The sequence below is a fragment of the Colias croceus genome, chromosome 16 (assembly GCF_905220415.1).
Source record: "Colias croceus chromosome 16, ilColCroc2.1".
Lineage (NCBI taxonomy): Eukaryota > Metazoa > Arthropoda > Insecta > Lepidoptera > Pieridae > Colias > Colias croceus.
In genome coordinates this window covers 8,226,277-8,249,028 of record NC_059552.1, presented here as the reverse complement: position 1 = coordinate 8,249,028, position 22,752 = coordinate 8,226,277, and the positions used below count along the sequence as shown (strand labels likewise).

Here is a 22,752-nt window from a genome sequence, read left to right as displayed (position 1 = left end):
TTATCTCATTGTCCTACTTTTGGTTCAACTTATACCCAAGTTCAAGTTTTATCAAAATCGGTTCAGTAATTTAAATAAAAGATACATACCAATACGACACGAAATCGGCCCTTATTTATATGACTTCTCTTGTTAAAAACTCTTATCAAGTTACGTACTTTGAACAAGAAAAAACTTAAACACGAATTTAAAAACAATTCGGTTCGAAATTGTTATGAAAAAGGCAATTGAAATGTACTAATTTTTAAATAAAAAAGGCAATTCAAGTGAAGTAAAAAAGGTAATTAGTACAAAAAATGTCGTTAAAAATCAATTAAAATTGATTTATTGTAAGTTATTCGTAAGGATAAATGTGATCTTACGCAAGTAGATATTTGTATGAGGAGATTATCATTAATCATAATATAAGTCATGTTATAAATTCGAGTACCTATAATGACATTTTCCTCAGTACAGCAATTAGTGAAGAACTTAGTGCAGCTCAGAGTTCAATTCCGACTAAAATTAACTAACATAATATACTTACACGGGATCATACACCACCTACCTTTTACCATGACAGAAATTACAAAATTTTCAATGGTCTGTAATTAATTATGAAAGGCAAAAGTAATTAATTACCTATGTATTCTTTTATTATTTCTAACCTATTCTAAAATTATGTTTTATTTGTTTTACAACATTTTGTGCTTCTTGGCCTTTCTCCCTTTCTTGCCTGGCAGAGATCACTGCATAGTGATAAGGATTTGTGCTTTTTAATCTTATTTTTTGTAACCTTTATGTTTATTTTGTTTCTTGCATAATAAAGTGTTAAATAAATAAATAAATAAATCTAACAGTTATCTATAAAAGGACGTAGAAAGTATAATTCTAACTGTCTGTGTATTTGAACGCTTTCATAATTGTGAATTCGGAATTAAAAACGTTTTAGACTAGGAAGGTCAAACAGTAGCCTGTGTGACCTTTTTGGGCAAATTTTTTCCCTGTGTTTTTTCCCGTGTGAAATCGCGGGGCACACTTATTTGTAATGTAAATGGCAAAGTATAATCTAAAAATATTACAGCGTATCTAGGTCACATATTATCCCGTACGTTCTATACAATTCACAAATTACACATAGGAAATACCACTGTATTGTGACCTTAATATATATATTTCCTATAAAGTGTGCGAGTTCCTATGTCATATAGGAAATCATTTTAGATTTATTTGTCACTTATTCTATACGTTTTTTGTTACGCACGGCTGGTGCTATTAACACCGTTTAAAAATCTTGAGATTGAGTGATAAGCAAAAAAAGATTAGAGATAATATCTTGATTGTATAAGGTATAAGTCCTTATTTTCTCTCCTTTATCTTTTATTTAATCTTAATTAATTGTAATATTTTAAACTTTATATTTGGGTGAGAAAGCTGTATAGCTTTAAGTCGAAAGCTTTTTTTTTAGTAAAAAGCTATCCCATGCCTCGCGAATCTCAACTACGTTTTCAACTAGGTATTGTATATTTCAACATTGTATCGCATAATTCCTAACTGATTCAAAAGCTGGTGAGCAGCATTTTACTGCAACGATTATATTGATTCATATTCAATTTTATAACAAACATTTAAAACTAACTAAAGAAAGACCTCTCAAACTATCAGTTATCCATACATGCATTTCAATTATTTAAACTTATTACTAATACACTTAAATCAAAATTCGTATTTAACAGCACTTATTTGTAAGATTGTATTGGTAATTTAAAGGTGTTTGTTAGTTTGTTTAAAAGCCCGTCAATAAATGATTTAAAAAAGTAGTACTCACCAAGAACAAAACAAGCTGTATACACCCCACCACCCAGCGCCGGCTCCAGAAACTCGAGCACAATAAACATCTCATAGTTTAGCGAGAACGCGCGAATGACGCCGAACACGCCGTTCGCAACGCTCGCGAACACGACCGCGAGGCGTCGACCGAACTTGTCGGATATCAGACCGGTCAGTGGTATGGATATGAAGAAACCCGCGTTGTGGACTGTTCCTACAAGGGATCGCTTCCAGTCCTGGCAGCCGAGGTCGAACTGGAAAGGTAAGTTTGAAAGTTATTGTTTGGTATGTTGGTACTTATGGTACGTGGTTTGGTGATGATGTATAGACCTAAGTTATTGACATAGACAAACATGGATTCAACCAAGAACAACAAATAGTGACAAAATACAGAAAAATAGGTTAAGTGCATTATGGGCCCTCTTCACCATCGTGAGCGTTGGCCAAACAAATGATCGTCGATATTTGCTGCCATGATACAAAAATAAATAAGAAAACAGTACCTATACATATTATTTGTTTGTATATACAATTATGCATGAATTTATGTAACTATATAGTTACATTTATTAATTTAAAAATAGTCAAACTGAATATTGACTGTGAGTGAGAAAAAAATAGGAGAGATATAAATAGAGAAAATATAGACAATATGAATTTATTCTTGTAAGAGCAATAAGCTTTTTATAGTACTATGTTATTATAGTAGTCGAGTGCCTATACATTTACTTTGGACCATGTACACTAGTGAAAAGTAACCCATATTTTGAATTTGAATTTAAATTTCCATAATGTGATATTTCAGGCGGTCCGCTCTATATAATTCATACAAAAGTTTAGTAGAGTCTGCATCAAAGAGCATCAAAACCAACTTCAAACAGAAATTTAGGGGATCAGCTCTACACTAACATTTGGAATTATAGTATTAGTTTTAGTGCACTAAAACCATATAACTACTACAAATTTATTCTACATTCCATTCTTCCGAGAACAAAATTAGCAATGTTCATTCATATAAGCCGCTACACTGGCATAAAAATGCTCTGGCACTTAAAAATAATTAGTCTTTCTATTGGTAAAAGGATTTCCAAAATCAGTTCAGTAGATCCCGAGATTAACCCCTACAACTCAACACACCTGTATATTAGTAGATTATTATTATAGAGTAGCTTTCCGCCCGCGGCTTCGCCCACGTTTTCGAAGAAAAACCCGCATAGTTCCTGTTCCCTTCCTGTTACCTATGTGTTAATCCAAGTACCCTCTATGTGTGTGCTAAATTTCATTGTAATAAGTTCAGTAGTACTTGCGTGAAAGAGTAACAAACATACATACCTACATACATACACATACATCCATCCTCACAAACTTTCGCATTTATAATATTAAGTAGGAAGTAGGATAGGATAAACATACCTATTATGGGAGGAATAGCATAAATATAAATAAAAAATGTTTAGTCTCCTAAGGAATGTAAGAAAGTAAGTTAATTAAGTATTTAAGCTGTTCGATAAGAGAATCAGTAGATTTGTTTTCGTAACTAACAACCGATAAATTTTAATTTTACGCTGTTGATAAGTGAATACTAAACCTCTACGCGTGCATTTAATTTTCATTTTTTATTATTCATTCATTTTATTTGTAGCTTTAGCATACATAGGTACTCAACATGAGTCATTTCAAATCAATTTCAATTAAACGATATTTTATTTTTGTAATGTTGGCAAATGCTACAAAATTTTATGTCTTTACAAAATATATTACTACATTGAAATGTATGTAATTCTATATTTACTCTTTTTTAAACGATTGCTATGATTGATACGTTTTAAAATAGCTGATATAAGCTACCAACAAGGTTACCAATGAAGTAAAATGTGAAAACGAGCATTGATAATAATTATTATTATACGTGTAAGAGCCAGCGCGCACGAGCAATTTTGTCTCCGCAACTATTTTGTCTCTCCCATCAATTTGTATAGGGAGTTGCGTCGCTACGTGCGCGCACTTTCATACTAGCCCATGGGTGGGAGAGACAAAATAGTTGCGGAGACAAAGTTGCTCGTGCGCGCTGGCTCTATAACGATTAGCTAATCATATTTGCATTGGAAGATTAACTAAAATATGTCTATATTATAGTACCTTTAATAACTTTACAGAATGATATGCCCTACATTTAGTACCTACCTACATATTTACAATAATATTTTGAACCATGTTACAAGGTCATGCTCTCACTAATTAATATAACATCACCATTCCTTGTTTATACTTATTTAGAGACTAGCTTCCGCCCGCGACTCCGTCCGCGAGGATGTCGGTCTTTGCGTGGATGGTTTATTTCTCCATTTTGAGTAACTCGGACAATGACATCTTATAAATATCTATTGGACCCAAATACGGCTAGGTCTATAATAATACACAACGTGTGTTCGCGGTACCTACTACAGAACAACGTCTATGGATAACTGAAAAATTGAGATTAATTTTTTTTCTACGTATTTTTCCAGGATAAAAAGTACCTATCCTATTTTACGCCCAGGATAATAAGGTATAATTATACCAAGTTTCATCGAAATCGAACCGGTAGTTTTCACGTGATGTCTTCACATACAGACAGACAGACGGACAGACAAAAGTTTTTTTAATCACATATTTGGGTTTGGTATTGATCCAGTAACACCCCCTGCTAGTTATTTTTTCAATATTTTCAATGTACAGAATTGACCCTTCTACAGATTTATTATAATATGTATGTATTATGTATACTTATTTAGAGATACTATTCGACATCCTGTACTATACAGGTATATGACCATTATGACATTGGTTAAGTTCCGCAATCGTAAAGTACCATTGTGTTTATACTGAATATTTATAGATATATGGGAATAAATGTCACCATGAACGATTATAAGAACAATCACACATTGAACGTGGGTTTTTAATGTTTTATTGTGGGTTTTTCGTAATAGGTTATTAGTTTAGTTCAATAAACTATTGTAATTAAATTATGAGCGGTCCGCCCCGGCTTCGCCCGTGGTACATATTCACGTTTTCTCTACATAAGAACCATCCTCGAACTTCAAGGAATATTATAAAAAAAGAATTAACGAAATCGGTTAAGCCGTTCTCAAGTTATGCGCTTACCAACACATTTTGGGATTCATTTTTATATTATTAAATTATGAGTATGTTTAAGAGGGATATAAATTATATTTTATCCATAATAATAATACTCAGCTTGTGTAGAATGTAGATCCTATCCTATCCTATCCTAGGTACTAATATAATAAATGCGAAAGTTCGTAAGGATGCATGTATGTATGTTTGTTACTCTTTCACGCAAACACTACTGAACCGATTACAATGAAATTTAGCACACATACAGAGAGTAACTTGGATTAACACATAGGATAGGTTTTATTCCGGAAATCGCTTTTCTTTGAAAGCAGCAGAAAATAAATATGTACTTATATTGGTTTTCTGCCTATTTGTTCGAAGAATATTGTCAAAATTTTTAATTAAAAATACGATAGGTAGGTTTCGAAATCGTGTTTATGTTTGTTTTTTACTTAAAAATATTTTAATTTAGTTTTTACGTTAACAACTAATAACCTATACCTACATATCAAATATACCTACCTACGCATGAAAAACGTGTAAAAACAATTTGTCTCCACACTAAACTCTATTGCACTTAATAACATAATAATAATTATGTAAGCTAGATTTTACAAAATCGTTTTATATGAGTGAATTAACTGAATTAAAACTAGTTATTACATTATCTACATATATGACATATGTTGTAAATTATAATGGAACAATTAAGCTAACATAAACATGAATTTAAACTACAGTTCACACTATTGTATCATCGCAATTATATATGATTATTATTTAATAGGATGTCGCGTAACTTTGACAAATCACTGTGTTTATAAAGCAAATTACAAAATAATATTATTTTGCTTTATTCGCGAGTGTATGCTGTAATCATAAATTGCAATAATAGCAATGAATTTCAAGTTGAAATTATTTCGCAGAGGAAAATCTTTTTTATTTGCCTATGTTTGTTGTCATATTGAAACAGTGCAACCGATTTTGATGAATTTTAGCGTTAGAATCGCCAAAAGTGAGCAGGTAAGAGAGCAAAGGTATATTATTATTCAGCCATGGCTGTCCCACTGCTGGGCAAAGGCCTCTCTTCCCTTCATCCACGTTTTCCTATTGTGAGCAATTTTAGTCCACTCCTTGCAATGAGAGTCCAGTTCGTCGCGCCATCTGATTTTGGGCCTTCCACGCAGCCTTTTTCCATTGTCGGGGATCCACATAGTGGTGATTTTTGCCCACAACTCTTCGGACATTCGGCAAACATGTCCAGTCCAGTTCCATTTGAGCTCGGCAGCTTTATGGGTTACGTCGACAATCTGTGTTTTTGAGCGCAAGGTATTATAATATCTAAATTAAATAAAAGTTACTTCACATAAAAAGAAGATTACATTTTTAATAAACGACAAGTAAGACTTCCTCTCTGTTTCCTGATAATTGCACGGAGCAAGTACAGTAATAAATTAAAAGTTTTGAGCAAACACGGACGAACGGTGACGCAGGTAGTATTCAAACATATCATTCACTATGTTCAATAAAGTTATGTCTATTATATGTATATAATATATTCATAATAATGTATTGAGCAAGTAAATACGTGTAAATTATTTATATCGATTCAAATAACCTTGAGTAAGGATTTTTAGTATTTGTAACACATTTCTTTTCATATCTATTTGTACAACTACTAATGCAACTTCTGCTTCTTGTATGGTAAATTTAGATATAACGAGTTAAGGTATTCTATTCAGTAATATTCAAAGTAACTATTCAGGTAATCCATGGTTAAATAGGTAGTAATGTTAAGGTTAAGATTAATCTACATTTAAACCGTCGTACTACAAAACATTTTTAAGTCCTTTAACAATATTTATTATTTTGTTCATCAACTATGTATAATCATTTGAAAGGAGTACCAATTTTGAAACATAAATAGGTACCGTGTCCATCTCTACCAAAGCGGCATTAAACGCGGTTTTATAGTGACACTTGTTTTACGTAAAAGGGTGAAAAACAAACAATTCTAAGAAGATTTATAATAAAACAAAGAAAGCAGTTACTAATAATTAATAATACGATACAATACTAATAATAATTAATATTACGATACTAATAATTAATAATAAGATACTAATAATTAATAATTCGATATTTAAACCACACTAAAAATATAACCATCGGATTAAACCGCGTAGCCAACTGGCCTTAAGTCAACGACCGATCCTTTTTTTTTTTTTTTTTTTTTTTTTTTTTTTTTTATAGTGGGGAAATCTTCCAAAGATACCCACGGCCCCCGGGGAAGGAGCCGTGGGTTATGTCGGATTCTTACCGACTAAAACCCCACTGTGTTCCGTCGAGCCGCTTTAATGAGGGGGCCGCGGGTATTTGTTAGAATTCTTCCGCAACCCCCTCGGCGGCAGCCCATCTCCAGGCCAGGCGCAAGCCAAGAACAGGAAAGGTGGATTGCCTGCTCTTCCCTCCCGTTGGCGGCATGAGCGGAACACGTCTCAAGTCGCCTCACCGCACCGGACGATGGATTACATTCCCCGTTCCACCGCCCGGCGCCCTTCGTCAAGGAGGCACGTTGCGACCGTGTAAAGCGGCCGCAACACGGCGACGACGCCCAATAAGACGTCTGCGCCGGATCGGGTCCGCGTGAGGATCCCTCTCGCGCACCCGCTCTGCCTCCTCTTTCTGCGAGATCACGCTCTCCGAGAATGCGATCACCGCACGCCAGGATCTGTCGCCATCCACCATTGCACGAACAACGGAGGGTAGAGAGAGATCCGGCCCGATTATCGCGACTAAGCGAGCACGGGGCTCAGCCCACGCGGGGCACACGGCAAGAGTGTGATCTGCCGTGTCCTCCGGGCAGGCACACCAGTGGCAGACCATGCTGGGCTCCCTCCTCGCGACTTTACACAGGTACCGCCCGAAGCAGCCGTGCCCGGACAGTATCTGCGTAAGGCGGAAGGTTATGGCACCGTGCCGCCTGTCGCACCACTCTTGGAGGACTGGACGTATGGCCGCAACCGTCCTCTCACCCGCGCTGGGCTCCTCGAGCCGGCGTTCCCACTCCCGGAACCGCCGCTCGACAGCCTCGGCCCTCCACTCCTCTACTTCCTCGTAGGAAGGATTCACCCCATGTGACCTAGACGCCGAGACGCGGCGATACACGTCCGCTAGCATCTCGGCGTCCAGATCCCATGGCGGCGTTCCGGCCATTACGCAGGCAGCCTCGAAAGACACCGTGCGGTATGCCCTAACTACCCTGAGCGCCATGACCCGCTGCGGCCTCCGCAAGAGGGGTCTGGTACGGGCGCTCAGGGTGTCTGCCCAGATGGGGGCCCCGTAAAGGGCCATGGAGCGGATTACGCCAGTGTATAGCCGGCGACACCCACCCCCAGCACCTCTAAGGTTTGGCAGCAAACTTCCCAGGGCTCCGGCCGCCCCTACAAGACGGGGGGCAAGGCGACGGAAGTGCTCCGTAAACCTCCATCGGCTATCCAACACGATGCCTAGGTATCTCATGGTGGTGGTGACCCTGATCGCTACTCCATCCACCCGGATCTCTGAGCCTGCGCTATGCAGCCTCCGGCGACCGGGAAAGAAGATGGCTTCGGATTTCTCCAGCGCCACCCGTAGTCCCAACCGCCGGATACGGCACACCACCTGCTCAACTCCCGTGGTAGCTAATAAAGCTGCCTCCTCGTATGTAGCCCCACGCGCAGTCACCAGAGTATCGTCGGCGTAACAAGTTACGCCAACACCTGGGAGGTTAGTGGCGCGTAGGACCCAGTCGTACCCGATGTTCCACAGAAGAGGCCCGAGGACCGACCCCTGTGGGACACCGCACGACACTTCCCTCTCACTCCATCCATCGCGGGTTGGATAGGCAACAGTCCTATCTGATAGGTATGACCGCAGCAGTCGCACCATGTAGCCCGGCACGCGATGATAGTGGAGAGCTTGCAGGATACTGCCCCACGGCAAGGTGTTAAACGCGTTGGCGATGTCCAAAGACACCGCCAGGAGGACTTCTCCACTAGCGGCCGCATCTTCTGCGGTGGCTCTCACGCGAGATATCGCGTCGAGTGTGGACCGACCACGGCGAAAGCCGAACTGGTTCCCGCTGAGGTCTGGTCCCACTCCCTCCAAATGGTTGACGAGGCGAGCTGCGAAAACGCGCTCAAAAAGCTTGCTCACCTCGTCAAGCAATACAATAGGCCTGTACGCTGAGGGCGAATCGCGCGGGCGCCCCTCCTTTCTTAACAGGACCAAATTCCCTGTCTTCCACCTACGGGGAAATTGGCCCCGCTCAAGGCAAGCCGAAAATAACCGCTCCACACGGGGCCCGAGGGCTTCCAACGCTAGCACCCACGCTCGACCAGGTACCCCGTCAGGTCCAGGAGCAGTGTTTTTCCCTTTAAGCCGCATAACTGCCGCCTCCAACTCCTCATGGGTAACGGCAGGGATTTCTTCTGCAGGCTCCTCCTGTGATGCAGGTGTCGCCGCCATCGGCGGAGGAGAGTATCTTCCCCGGTCCGGGAACAGAGACACCACAACCTGTTCTAGCAGACGGGGCTCGAGAGACTGAGACAGAGGCGGAGCCCACGGGCGGAGCTTCTGCCTCACCCGTTTATACGGCCGACCCCACGGCACCCGGTTCAGACCCTCGAGCATCTCTTCCCATGCTCTATCCTTGGCGCTGCTGATTGCCTCGTGCAGAGAGGTAACGCACTCCCTGTAGGAGGCATACAGTTGCGCTTCCTCCACTTCATCCCGTCCACTCCGGCGCCGGTGCCTGGTGTACGCCCGCCTCGCAGCCACGCAGGATGCGCGCAGCTGGGCAATTTCGGCGGACCACCAATACATCGGTCTTCTGCGCGGATTCGAGCGAACTCTACTCATGGCCGCATCACACACCTGCGCCATGGCATCAGCCATCCACGCTGCATCGTCCTCTACTGTTGTTGCGATCCGCGGTGCAGGGATCCATGCCTGAACTATGGCAGCCTCAATTAGGAGTTCCTTATCGAGACTACGAATCGACCAACGCGGACGTCCACCATTTAGGGAAGGCTCACCGCGAAACGCGGATGGCGCAGAGACGCTGAAGCGGATGTATCTGTGGTCCGACAGCGTTTCCACATCAGTAACAACCCTCCAGTCAGTAATTCGCCTTGCAAGGGGGGGGCTAGCGAAGGTGATGTCGACGATGGAGCCCCCTCTTTGCCGCACGCAGGTAAGCTCACTCCCGCGATTTACGACCGAGAGATCAGCCGCGACCGCCCAGTCCTGCAGCACCGCACCCCGCGCATTTCTCACCGATGATCCCCATGCCATTGATTTGGCATTGAAATCTCCGGCCAGAAGCACGGGCTGCGAAGGAGCTAGGTCAATCAGTTCCCCCAGATCTGCCAGGAACCGCTCGAATTCATCCAGGCCACGGTTGGGAGAGAAGTAGACCCCGATCACTGTGTTACCCTTGATCGAGGCCGAGACACAACCCCGCCGCCGGACTACCCTTTCCATTACTGTGCCGCCCTGCGTTACGAGCGTCACCAGTCCATCCAAGTCAGCCGCCCAGTTGTCCCGGGACGGCACGAAATAGGGCTCAGCCACCACCGCCACATCTATCCGCCACTCCGCCAGACTCTGGAGCAAAAGATCTTGGGCTCCGGCGCAGTGGTTGATATTGCCTTGGAGGAAATGGAGTAGAGCCATTACTGCGTTTCCATTTCGCTAACCGTCACATTCGCCTCGACGGGCGCGGGACAAGGACACGGTGCGGTACCTGGACCATCGCGTCCCCGATTTCCTCTTTTCCGCTTGGGAGCCTTGCAAGCTGGGCCCCCGAGCCGATGGCCTGCCGGTAGCTTGGCCTCGGAGCATAGAACGCAGCGAGCGGCGGAGGCAGAACATTCCCCGGCCTTGTGGCCTGTTTCTCCACATCGGAAACAGACGTTGCTTCTATCTACGAGCGAATTGCACTCGGCTCTTACGTGCCCCACCTCTAGGCAGCGGAAGCAACGCTGTGGCTTCACCTTGCCAAGCGTGACACTTGCAGAGATCCACCCTACTTGGATACGGCCTACCTGTGCCACCTTCTTTGCCGCGGCTATCGGGCAGCTCACCCAGGCTGAAGTCGAGCCGTGAGAGCCCACGCGCATGCCACTACACTTAACGTGTTCTGTAGGGCATTCTCCTGCCCGAGAAATCGCAGCCACGACATCTTCAACAGCCGCCGAGTCGTCCAAGCCGATGATGTGCACTTCAGCGCATTTCACCGGCCTGGAAACCTTGACGGTGCCTTCGTCCCAAATCTCCCGCAGCTTTGCAGCGAGAGCATCTGCCTCCTTCGAGCTTGCGGCACCAGGGACTTCTAAGATCCTTGCCCCAGTCGCGGCACGCTTGAACCGCAGCGCACCTACACCGATTTCCGCCAGATCGATCTTTTGGCGTGATCCAGCCATTATAGAGGCATAGGTGACGCCTCGCTCCACTGCGCCTGGCTGCAGAGCAATAACGACAGCCGAGGACGAAGGATTGCGCAACCTCTGCGCCCTCGAGCGCACTCGCGCCGGCCCCTTTTTCTTTTTCGCCTTGCCCTTCTTTCCGACGACCGTCCATTCCTGCTCCAGCCGTTGCTGCAACTGGGGAGCAGAAGAAGTGGTGGGCACAGCCTTGTCAGCTGGCTTGGTCTTTTCCGGCTGACGTGCAGCCTTCCCCTTGCCCTTCCCCTTGGCTTTTGCAGCTGGACCCGGTTTTGCAGGCTGCGCAGCAGGCTGTTCCGGTTTTCTCGCCTTTGCTGGAGCAGCACCTTTCGCTGGTGCCCCATTAGGGGGCTTTGGCGGCGGAAGAGGAGGAAAGTCCTCGGTTGGGGCTTGCCCAACCGCCATTCCCTCAACCCTGCCATCCCCCGCCAATGGGGGCCTCACACACCTTTTTGGAGGCAACTCCAACGCTTCTAACCGGGCGTCCACCATTCCCCCAACCTGCCGCAAAATCTCCGCGGTCAGATCAGAGTCCACTCGCGTTTGCATGGGCTGTGCGGTCCCTATGATAGCCCTAAGCTCTCCCATCTCTTTTCGGAGGCCCGCGATTTCCGCCTGTAACTGGGTGTTCGCAGCTTGCAGCTGCCGCGTCTCCTCTGATGCAGTACGTTGTGCAAGAAGCACCGCCGCTTCTTGAATAGTGTCCGAGGCTTCCTTGAGGGAACGTTTGAATGCCACCCTTAGGTTTGTCGATTTTGCACGCACCTGCTCGATGGCATCCAGGCTCTCCTCTATACGGCGTTGGAGGGCCGCGGCAGAATCGTCGGCAAGACGTCCGTCCCCAGTTTCTCCAGCGCGGGAGGTACCGGCTCGAGAGGCTCGGGTGACCTGCGTTTCCTCGCTAGCCTCGAGCTCCGATTCCCTCCGTACGCGCGACAAGGCCTTCCTAGCGGCTGTCATGTCCGCTAAGGTCTTTCTTGCAGAGGCTGTACCTGCACAGAACCCCGCTGCTGCAGCCCCTCGCCCTTTGCCCCTTTTCGAGGCTTTCTTGGCCTGCCGCGTTCGGCCTTCTTCCGTGGAGGAGCCTGAGCAGCTCGCTCCAGAGGACCGCTTTCGCTTGGCCCACAGTCTATCCTCCTCATATGACTGGACCGTCATGAGACTATCTACGGACGTTGCCGTGGACAGCCCACTGGGTCCAGTCTTCCTCCTTCTGGTTTCAACGCGCCCCGTTTGGGTGCGCGCCTCCACCCCACGTTCCGTTTCGCTAAGCTTATCGGTCTCCGTTAGTCGTTTGCCAGTGGTCAGTTGCTCAGTAGCATTAGGGCCTGATGCATCACCCATGTGGCGGCCAGTGCCCCCTCCAGAATACGATGGGGCTGACGGTACTGTCCCGTCGGGACAGTCCCGTGAGGGATTCTCCACACTCGAAGCGAGGTGGTACCCTCCTGGAGTAGTTTTAGTTTTATTGACCTCCATTTTTGCTTTTTGTTAACCAGGGGGCGCTCCCCTGAGACATCTCTATCTGCCGGATTCCCACCGACCATTCATCCTCTCGCCGAGTGTCACTGACTTAGGATTGGGGTAATTTTTTATAGGGGTTGTCTTCCCCGCAGTCCCGTAGAACTCCCGGCCCTGTCTGCCATCCTGCGAGCAAAAGCTCCGCTGGCCCCTTCGAGCCACAGACACGCGCCAAAGCGCCATGCATCTCCTATTTACTCTTCTAATAAGAGAGGTACAGAGAGCAACCAGCTCGGTCCATATTCGCTTCACTCAAAGTGCTGGCTTGCACCCCAAGCTACTGAGCCCCTCCGCCGCGACAAGGCTTGGACCACGGGGGGCAACGACCGATCCTAAGATATCACGGTCCATCAACTGATAATTCCATTGTACTCGAATAATGTTAAATCCGTTTTGCATTCCCCCATCTTCTTAGAAGTCAAACATACATATTATAACAAGACAAGTATAGTTGATGATTGATTAGGTACCTACTTTAATAATTGCTGTTTATAATTTATTTTATTTATATGTAGGTATTGAAGTTACGAGTTACGACACTCATTTTTAATTGGAATATTGTATTATAAAAGTAAATAAATGAATTTAATACATTACAAAAATACAGTTTACGTACGTGGTACATACAGTTTATTTTTTTTTTCGTTGGAGCTATAATAGTTTAAATACGCGAAAACGGTTATAGCAAACTGTGTTTATATTATTTTACAAGTGTTTTTACAAATTGATTTATATTAGAATTTCTTAAGATTGATTAAGAAATATTATAAATTAAAAAAAGATATTTATAAATATAATGAATAACTAGTGTCTTCCTTTGCCCAATGCAATATGGCATGAAATGGCATAATATCTATATAAATAATTATAAAATATCACCTATTGCTATATTTTTTCATTTTTCTTAATGCAATCTCGAATACCTACCTATATAATGAGAAAGAAAATTAATTATTTACCATTGAACTGATTAAAAGACACCTAAAGTATTAATATTTAAATGATGGAATATCGTGATTTAAATCAGGATTAAAAATCATTGCATGATTGAAAACAAGTCGCTCCTTAAAATGGTTCAGACATTTCAAGGTACAAATTAATATTGGTAATAAAATGATCTTAGAAAAGCACGCAAGCCCTTGACATCGTAGGGAAATTAGGCTAGTATATCTTGACACGAAGTTAAAGGAATCAGTTTATTGGAAAGAGTAATTAATTTTAGGATTTAGGGCATGTTTCAATAGGTTAAGACAGGAAAAGACACAATGTAGATGGAAAATTTATACTAATATTATAAGGCTGAAGAGTTTGTTTGTTTGTTTGTTTGAACGCGCTAATCTCGGGAACTACTGATCCGATTTGAAAAATTTTTTCGGTCTTAGATAGCCCATTTATCGAGGAAGGCTATAAGGCTATATATTATCATCACGCTAAGACCAACAGGAGCGGGGCAATGCAGGTGAAACCGCGGGGATAAGCTAGTTAAAGAATAGCCGTACAATTAATTTAGGATTATTAGATAGAGTAAATAATTTAAATGTATTTTGATACTAGTGGGTCACAAGTGAAGACACAATGAAGATGGAAAATGAAGGAAATATTCTAACATTAAGTCAGGATTATTGGCAAGAGTAAGTTAAAAAGTATTTCGATACGGGTCAGGGTTTATAGGTAAAGTTTGTAATTGGTAATGCAATGTTGTTAGAAAATAAAGGAAATGTTTGTCAAATTTATGGAATTATGCTTATCTATGAACAAAATTGATCTGGTTTTTTTTTTTTTTTTTAAAGTGGGGAAATCTTCGAAAGATACCCACGGCCCCCGGGGAAGGAGCCGTGGGTTATGTCGGATTCTTACCGACTAAAACCCCACTGTGTTCCGTCGAGCCGAGCAGTTAACCGGGGCCGCGTTAACATTAGGTACCTATCCGTAAAAAGAATACTTTAACAAAATTAATCTGAGAATTGCGAGCCTTTAGTATTTTTGGAAACATCATTTGCAAGTGTTACGTTTTTAAAAAAGCATATGAATTTCTCTTTACTTTAATTTCACTAAGCTCTAAAATCTTTATAATATATTTTATTATCTAAAACCTTAAAATGAAGCTCTCAGAATGTTTATAATAATACTAGCTTCCGCCCACGACTTTGTACGTGCATCCCCATTTTTCCCCGTTCCCGCAAGAATTTCGGGAAATCGTTTCTTAGGGGACGCCTACGTTATGACATCTACCTGCATGCCAAATTTCAGCTCGATACGTCCAGTGGTTTGGGCGGTGCGTTGATAGATCACTATATCAGTCACCTTTAAGTTTTATATATATAGATTTCGGTACATTTCTCTATATGTATCTATTTTGGTACATTCAAAGCATTTGAATATTATTAAAGCTCTCGATATCTCTCAGTCACACCTTTAAAATTTAATCGAAACCGCATTCATAATGAATCTTCACTAAAACCAACTAAAACTGAATGGATATAATCAGCATAGCACGGTCACAGTCGATAAGAGAATCAAATCAATTGCTAAGCCTGAACTTGACAGCTAGCGGAATGTGCAATTATAATATTACTAGCTTTCCGCCAGCGGCTTCGCCCGCGTAGTCAAAGAAAAACCCGCATAGTTCCCGCTCCCAAGAGATTTTCGGAATTGAACATATACTATGTCCTTCCTCAGGTCTCAAGCTGTTTATGTACCAAATTTAAGGTAAATTGGTAATGACGTAGTTTTAGAATTTATCCCGGATATACATACAGACAAATATTCTAAAACTATATTTTTGGCTTCAGTATCTAGGGTAGATCACGCCCCAAGTATTGTTTTAAAAATAAATGTACAGTTTTGACTTTCCTACTATTTTATTATATGTATAGTATAATATTATTTTACTTCATAGATTATGCAATGTTTTCTAATCATTGCACGTGGATGGTTTACAAAACTACGATCTTGGTTTATGTAAATATATGCGATTGCATTTTTCGATTCACGTGCTAAAAGCGCATGTTATTGTTATACTGGTAACATCTAGTTTTATATGTATTGTTGTTGGACACAACCACGGAGTGGTGGTTTCTTTTTTATATGTTTTAATAAATAAGAAAAACATGCATTACGTTTGGTATATATTTGACAGATGGGTCAAACAAATTAAAAAGTGGTTATTGTTATGAATCATCTTAAATATTATTTATGATTATCCAATTTCGATCTACAGAATCGACTTTTCTGATATGTTCTGCTTAAATTAATTATTACCTGTTAATGAAGTACCAAATAGGCTATCAGGGACATTATCAACAAGCGGTGATAATGGTTATGTTTAAGTACCCCCTAAAAATTAATTAAAATTTAAAAGAAACTCACCTCCTTAACAATAGAATGTTCTTCAAAGTACACGTAAGAATCACACTCGATTTCAGTAGAAGTATCATAGTACTGTGGGGAACAAGTATCGTTTGTGCTACTAATGTTTGTGAAGGGAGCGTATCTTCGGCACTTGGAAGGTTCCCCATCTTTTGTATGGGGTATCGAGTAGTTCACTATGGATGGGTCTTCGCAATCTGGTACTGTACATCTGGAACAATTTTTAATATGTTTATAAGCTTAAATTGTATTTTTGTATGTAACTGACTCATTTAGACTTGATTTTGTATATAGTTTTGATTGCGAGTGTGATATGTAATGTTATTAATATACAGCGAGAAAAATGCAGCGATAAAAGTGCGATATTTATTCCGTTTTCAAATATTTCTATTTTCGTTTTATAAATTATACAGCTATTCATTAATAAATGTAATTTTTGTATTGAATAAGTAAGTAATTAATTGATAACAAAATAGTTAAAACGTTAACAAAAAGGAAACAATTTCTTTATCGAAATTTTATTGATGGAGAAACTAGTAAAATGGAAATCTCGCACATAAAATATTTTATTTTATTTTTAAATATCATTGGTATCTGACAGCTTTTGCTCGGAATATCGTTTGTGAATAAAGCCTTTGAACCGCTTAACGGAATTAGATAAATTTTGATATAGATAGATGGATATTCCGATAAGGATGGAGGCTAATTTCGTCGCGAGGTTTTCAAAAGCTCGTGAAAGAAACCGCGGCGGTATGCTATAGTTACGTATTACTTCGATTTTCTAACAAATAATTTAAAAATGTTTGTTTTTTAGGTAGGTAACACAGGTACGTACTATCCTACTTAATGAAAACTAGCATGAAATAATAATATGTCTAGTTCGATTTTTCACCTTACCCTTACCATTGTCTTATATTTGTTGTTGCAGGATTATTTAGTACAAATAATGGCAGGATTAAATATATATTTTTACTAGAAAAAAAAAAAACATATTTATGTAGAGTTCACAGTTACCTAACTATATAAAATCAATGAACATCGGAATTTTATATAATTTTTTTCGGCTTATTTACAAGAAAGGAGATTCCCAATGATCTTTCTCTAAGGAATTAATTTTTGGGGGGGCAAGTATCTCGCCTCGCGGCGGTGCTGAAAAAACTCTGTCTGAGTGGCCAGACGGCCGGAGTCTAGGGCGACTGAGTGAGGAACCTACGGGTTATCCGAATTAATTTATTATTAACCGCCTTCATTGACGTAAGATTTGATTGTATAATCGGGTCCTACAACTAAGTTATTATGAAAAAAACTATTACGAAATAGATAGCTACGTAAATACATCTCTTCTACGCGTTCTATCGATTTAACAGATTCTGTTATCATACGATTATCATATTATCTAATTTAAATAATTTTCTGATTTATTTGCCTCATTAACGCTTTGTAATTAAACTATGTATACTAAGGGTCCGCCCCGGCCTCGCCCGAGGTACATATTTCACAATAAAAGGTAGCCTATATTCTTTCTCAGGGCCTAAAGTTTGTCTGTGCCTGCAAATTTCATCAAAATCGGTTGAAAGGTTTATGCGTGAAAACCATACAACAAACTTTTCCCCCTTATCCTACTAATATTATAAATGCGAAAGTTTGTATGGATGTATGGATGTTTGTTACTCTTTCACGTAAAAACTACTGAACCGATTACAATGAAATTTAGCACACATATAGAGGGTAACTTGGATTAACACATAGGATAGTTTTTATCCCGGAAATCCCACGGGAACGGGAACTATGCGGGTTTTCCTTTACAAACGTGGGCGAAGCCGCGGGCGGAAATCTAATAATATAATATCTTTTTAAAGTTTTGATTAAATAATACTAATTTTACACGTGTTTATTTTACAGAATTTTACAAGAATTTTTTTTATTTAGTCTTAACAAAAACAAAGAAGGAACTGTTATCAATACTAACGTAAATAATAATTAATGCAAAAACTACTAAAGGCACATCAGGAAGTTTAAAATATCCTAGAGTAAGGTATGAATAATGTCTTATGTCTATATGAAATATAGGGTCGGTATGTAAATCGCAATATTTAAATTTGTTTACTTGTTGTTGATTACTCACTAGTTTACTATAATATAGATACCATAGTAAGATTGTTGTAACCTTATTTTTTGGAAAAAATGTTTGTTGTCTTTCTGTTCTTGTTATAGCGGTTAATCATACTTCAAATTTTAATGGTTAAGGAATTTTATTTTTTCAAATTTTACCTCTACATTCTCTGTCTTATAAATTTAGAAGATTTTTAGTAAGCATTGGATGTCGAGTTTATGAGAGAATCCTACTAATATACGTAGTATATTATTATTAGTCTGTGCTAATATTATAAATGCGAAAGTTTGTATGGATGTTTGTTACTCTTTCACGTAAAAACTACTGAACCGATTACAATGAAATTTAGCACACATATAGAGGGTAACTTGGATTAACACATAGGATAGTTTTTATCCCGGAAATCCCACGGGAAGGGGAACTATGCGGGTTTTCCTTTGCAAACGCGGGCGAAGCCGCGGGCGGAAATCTAGTTATTCAAATAAAAAATATTTAAGATATTTTGGATCATATCACATCACATCAGGATCAAGATTCCTGATTGATATTATTTACTAGCTGACACACGCAACTTTGTTTGCTCTAAAAAATATAATTTCGTAATATTTCTGCAATATATTTGCACTGATTCGCTCAGGATTGATCATATTATATTGAAGAAGCATAGCGGAATACAACTACAAGAACATTTTTTCTTTCGGACCAGTGACATTAACATTAGTATCATAAAGATTTACCTCTTATAGATTTACTTTTACATATAGGTACATACATCTTATAAAATTATAAGTTCTGTGATATTTCGTCAGTCAGTTAAGTCTCTGAACTTGAGAGCAAGCTTATTGAGACTGCCTCTCAACTTAGGAATTATGTATTCAAAGACCCATTGAGAAAGTCGAACTTGAATTTAGGACTTTAGACTTACCTAGAAGTATCGACTCCTATGTTTCTCTACCTTATGTGTTTGTTGTAACTATACCTATGAAGCAGAATATTGTTTATGTCTTGTATTATAAATGCGAAAGTGTTTGTTTGCCTTTCTTTCACACCCCAATGTGAGAGTGTTAAAGCCACTTATGACCGCAGTGAAACATCTTATTTTGATGGGAATTTCCTTTGACTGCGCGAAGCCGCGAAAATCAGCTAGTACCTATCGAATAACAGAATAGACTAGTATTATTATTAACTAGCAGTCCGCCCCGGCTTCGCCCGTGGTACATGTTTACGTTTTCTCTACATAAGATCCATCCTCGTACTTCAAGAAATATAATAAAAAAAGAATTATCGAAATCGGTTCAGCCGTTCTCGAGTTATATTAGTATATAGTTATATTATTAATGAAATGGTGTAGATTAAAAATTTAACGCGTTATTAGTATGTAGAAAAAAAAAACTGAAAGCAATTATCACATTGTCTTTAATAAACTACAAGAAACTATTTAATTTCAATGAATGTCAAACGATTATTATTGTTATGTCATCGGTGAGAATTTCCATTGTCTTTGACATAATTTTAATTATTTCTCCTATGTCCATTATTGTTTCAATTTGTACATAATTAAAATTGTATACATACCTACATACGATAAATATTGTAAAGTCTGTGTATCTGTAATGCTATCACGCCTAAACCATTATAACGATTTGAATTCAATTTGGAATAACATTAGTTGAAAGCCAGAAATAAATATAAGCTTTTTTTTTTAAAACATAAGAGTAGAGTCATGTAATATAAATTTAAGAATTGAAAATTCAAATTCAAATTCAAATTCAAATTCAAATTTCATTTATTTACAAGAATGTAGTTACAAAAAAGGTGTTGTTACAATATTAAGGCGCTAATACATTCTACCCACTATTTGGGTGTGCAAATATTTAAATGGAAAAAAATAAAAAATATTAAACATTATAATAACTGGTATTTAATTGTTCTTTTAATAATTATTTTATTTGACGTCAATAAATATCATAATACTTTACACAATATAAACAATTGTTTATTGTTCGTCATATTTATAGCTAATTAATTATTATTTTGTGTTAAATGCACTATACATCTGTCAAATATTAAATGAATATCCTAGTTTTTATTATGAGGCTAGTTCCTGTATTGACTCTGGGTATATTTATTTGCTTTTCATAGAATTAGTTTTTATTTAAAATTATAAACTAGCTTCCCGCCCGCGGCTCCCCCCGCGTTTTCAAACAAAACCCCCCAAAGTTCCAGTTCCCGTAGGATTCGGGATAAAACCTATCCTATGTGTTAATACAATTTACCCTCTATGTGCGGGCTTAATTTCATTTTAATCGGTTCAGAAGATAGTATTTGCGTGAAAGAGTAACAAACACACACACATCCTCAAAAACTTTCGCATTTATAATAGTTATTAGTAGGATTATTTTTGTAAAATTAATTTTGTTAATGATTTGGGGATAGATTCACAACATGTAGATAAAGTCAGACATACCATATAACATATTTTATCTTTTAGTCATGTTGGTACTGAAATTGACCGTTAGATAAAAAAAAAAAGACGGGTTGCACTCCGGGAGTGCCGGCAGAAGTGAAAACTTGATTATTAACGTTCAGCATGTTTGATATTTTGGAATGGTATCCGTCTTACGCATGGAATATAAGGGCTAAAAAAAAAAACATCCGTCTTACGCTTTTTCGATCAGGCCACGTGTCCTGACGCGAGTGATTTTATACCCAACGCCGCGCCGCTAAAGAAGTTTTCACTTCAAAAATTAAATAGGGACAACGTTATTTAAATCACCAAAATATTTAGAACAATGAAATTGGATGATTATACACGAATTCGATACACTTTTAAATTACCTCGAATGATAAATTATGTGTTTGATATTGAAATGTTTAATATGAAAGATAATAATAATATGTATCCATGTGCACAATAAAAGAAAATGCATTGTTGCAATAAATTACTTTTTTCAATTATAAAGTACAAAAGGTTATACAGATAGGTACCTATATTATAACGCTGAAAAGTGGTTGGAAAGTTTACAAAAGTAAATAATAATAAAATAAATCAATACGATCATTTTAAAAGTGGATGGGTTTGACTGTTTGTTTGTTTGGATAACTATGAATCTAGATACTGTTTTTTATATTTCAGATAGGTACCTAACTGATAACCCATTTATCCAGCCATGATATTATAATATATAGGTATACCATATAGCCTTCAGACAGTATAAAATTACTTAACAAAATAAATAAAATAAAAAAGGGACACTGAAAATCAATGTATAAATCTGGTGATTTTAAATTATAAGTAGTAACAGTTTTATTAGATTGTGAATTAAATGTTTTTATAAACAATACGTTTTTATACACCCAGACTTTTACAAGTTGTTATGGTCGTTTTGACTGAACAATATTTAATTTAAATCTTTTTTCTAACGACAAAAATAGAATAAGAATAGTAGGTACACAATTACTTTTTAGCAGTAAATAAAATCTGATAAAAAATTTCCTTTCATTGATTACTTATTTTAAGACTTTACTTCTGTTGATCGCTTCAAGATTGTAAACATTTATAACTTTTACTTTCAAATTCGATATTAACCATTCATAAGATTTAGTTACTTCGTCACATTTACTTCAGGACTAAGTTTTTTAATAATAATTTTTCAGAACATAATATTAAGTATGGTGAAAAGAATTTTCTCACCTGTATTTAAGATCCATCGCTTCAAAGTTATACACTGAAGAATACATTCCCGCCAATAGAACAGGAAATAAAATCAATACAGTATTTAATATATTAAACTTCCCAAACGGTCCAAGAATATGCAGTATATCGTCCACGGTTACTTCTTTACTTTTTTCCATATCTATTTTGCTCGCCATTTAAAAAATATAAATTCAAATAAAACTGATTTGGCGGGAACGAAGGAATGTCAAACTACGAGATTAAAAAATTAATCGTCTATCACAGCACTTCAAATTTGGAACGTTACTTTTTTTAATTTACAAAATGGCGAACGCGACGGTGTCGCGTCGGTCACCGGGCTTTAGTGCGCGTCAAACCGTTTGATACTGACTTTTTATTGTTAGTATAAGAATTGCAGCTTATCACCTTCAAGGAACTGTAACTATATTATTCAATTATTCACGTTACGTCAGATTACTCTTACCGTAAATTCAGAATTATTATGACAAGAATATGACCATAATTCGTAATTACTATCTACCAGTGCCTTTGTCATGATTTTCATTTTTTTAAATATATTTATTGATCATTTATTTTATTATATGTTTAAACATATTGTAAATTAATACAAGGTTCGTTTATTTCCATTCCAAATA

The 22,752-nt window shown here is 39.1% G+C and overlaps 1 protein-coding gene across 1 annotated transcript in view; it reads right to left on the bottom strand.

The window, feature by feature from the left end:
- The window catches only part of LOC123698309 (organic cation transporter protein-like), a 28,660-nt gene extending 6,173 nt beyond the window's left edge, over positions 1 to 22,487 (bottom strand). The window contains exons 1-3 of the mRNA XM_045644888.1: positions 22,115 to 22,487; positions 16,308 to 16,518; positions 1,808 to 2,063 (exon numbers count right to left, since the gene is read on the bottom strand). Coding sequence (XP_045500844.1) covers positions 1,808 to 2,063; positions 16,308 to 16,518; positions 22,115 to 22,293 — 646 coding nt within the window. The 5' untranslated portion in view covers positions 22,294 to 22,487. The remainder of the gene's footprint in view (positions 1 to 1,807; positions 2,064 to 16,307; positions 16,519 to 22,114) is intronic.
- Between the last annotated feature and the right edge of the window lie 265 nt (positions 22,488 to 22,752).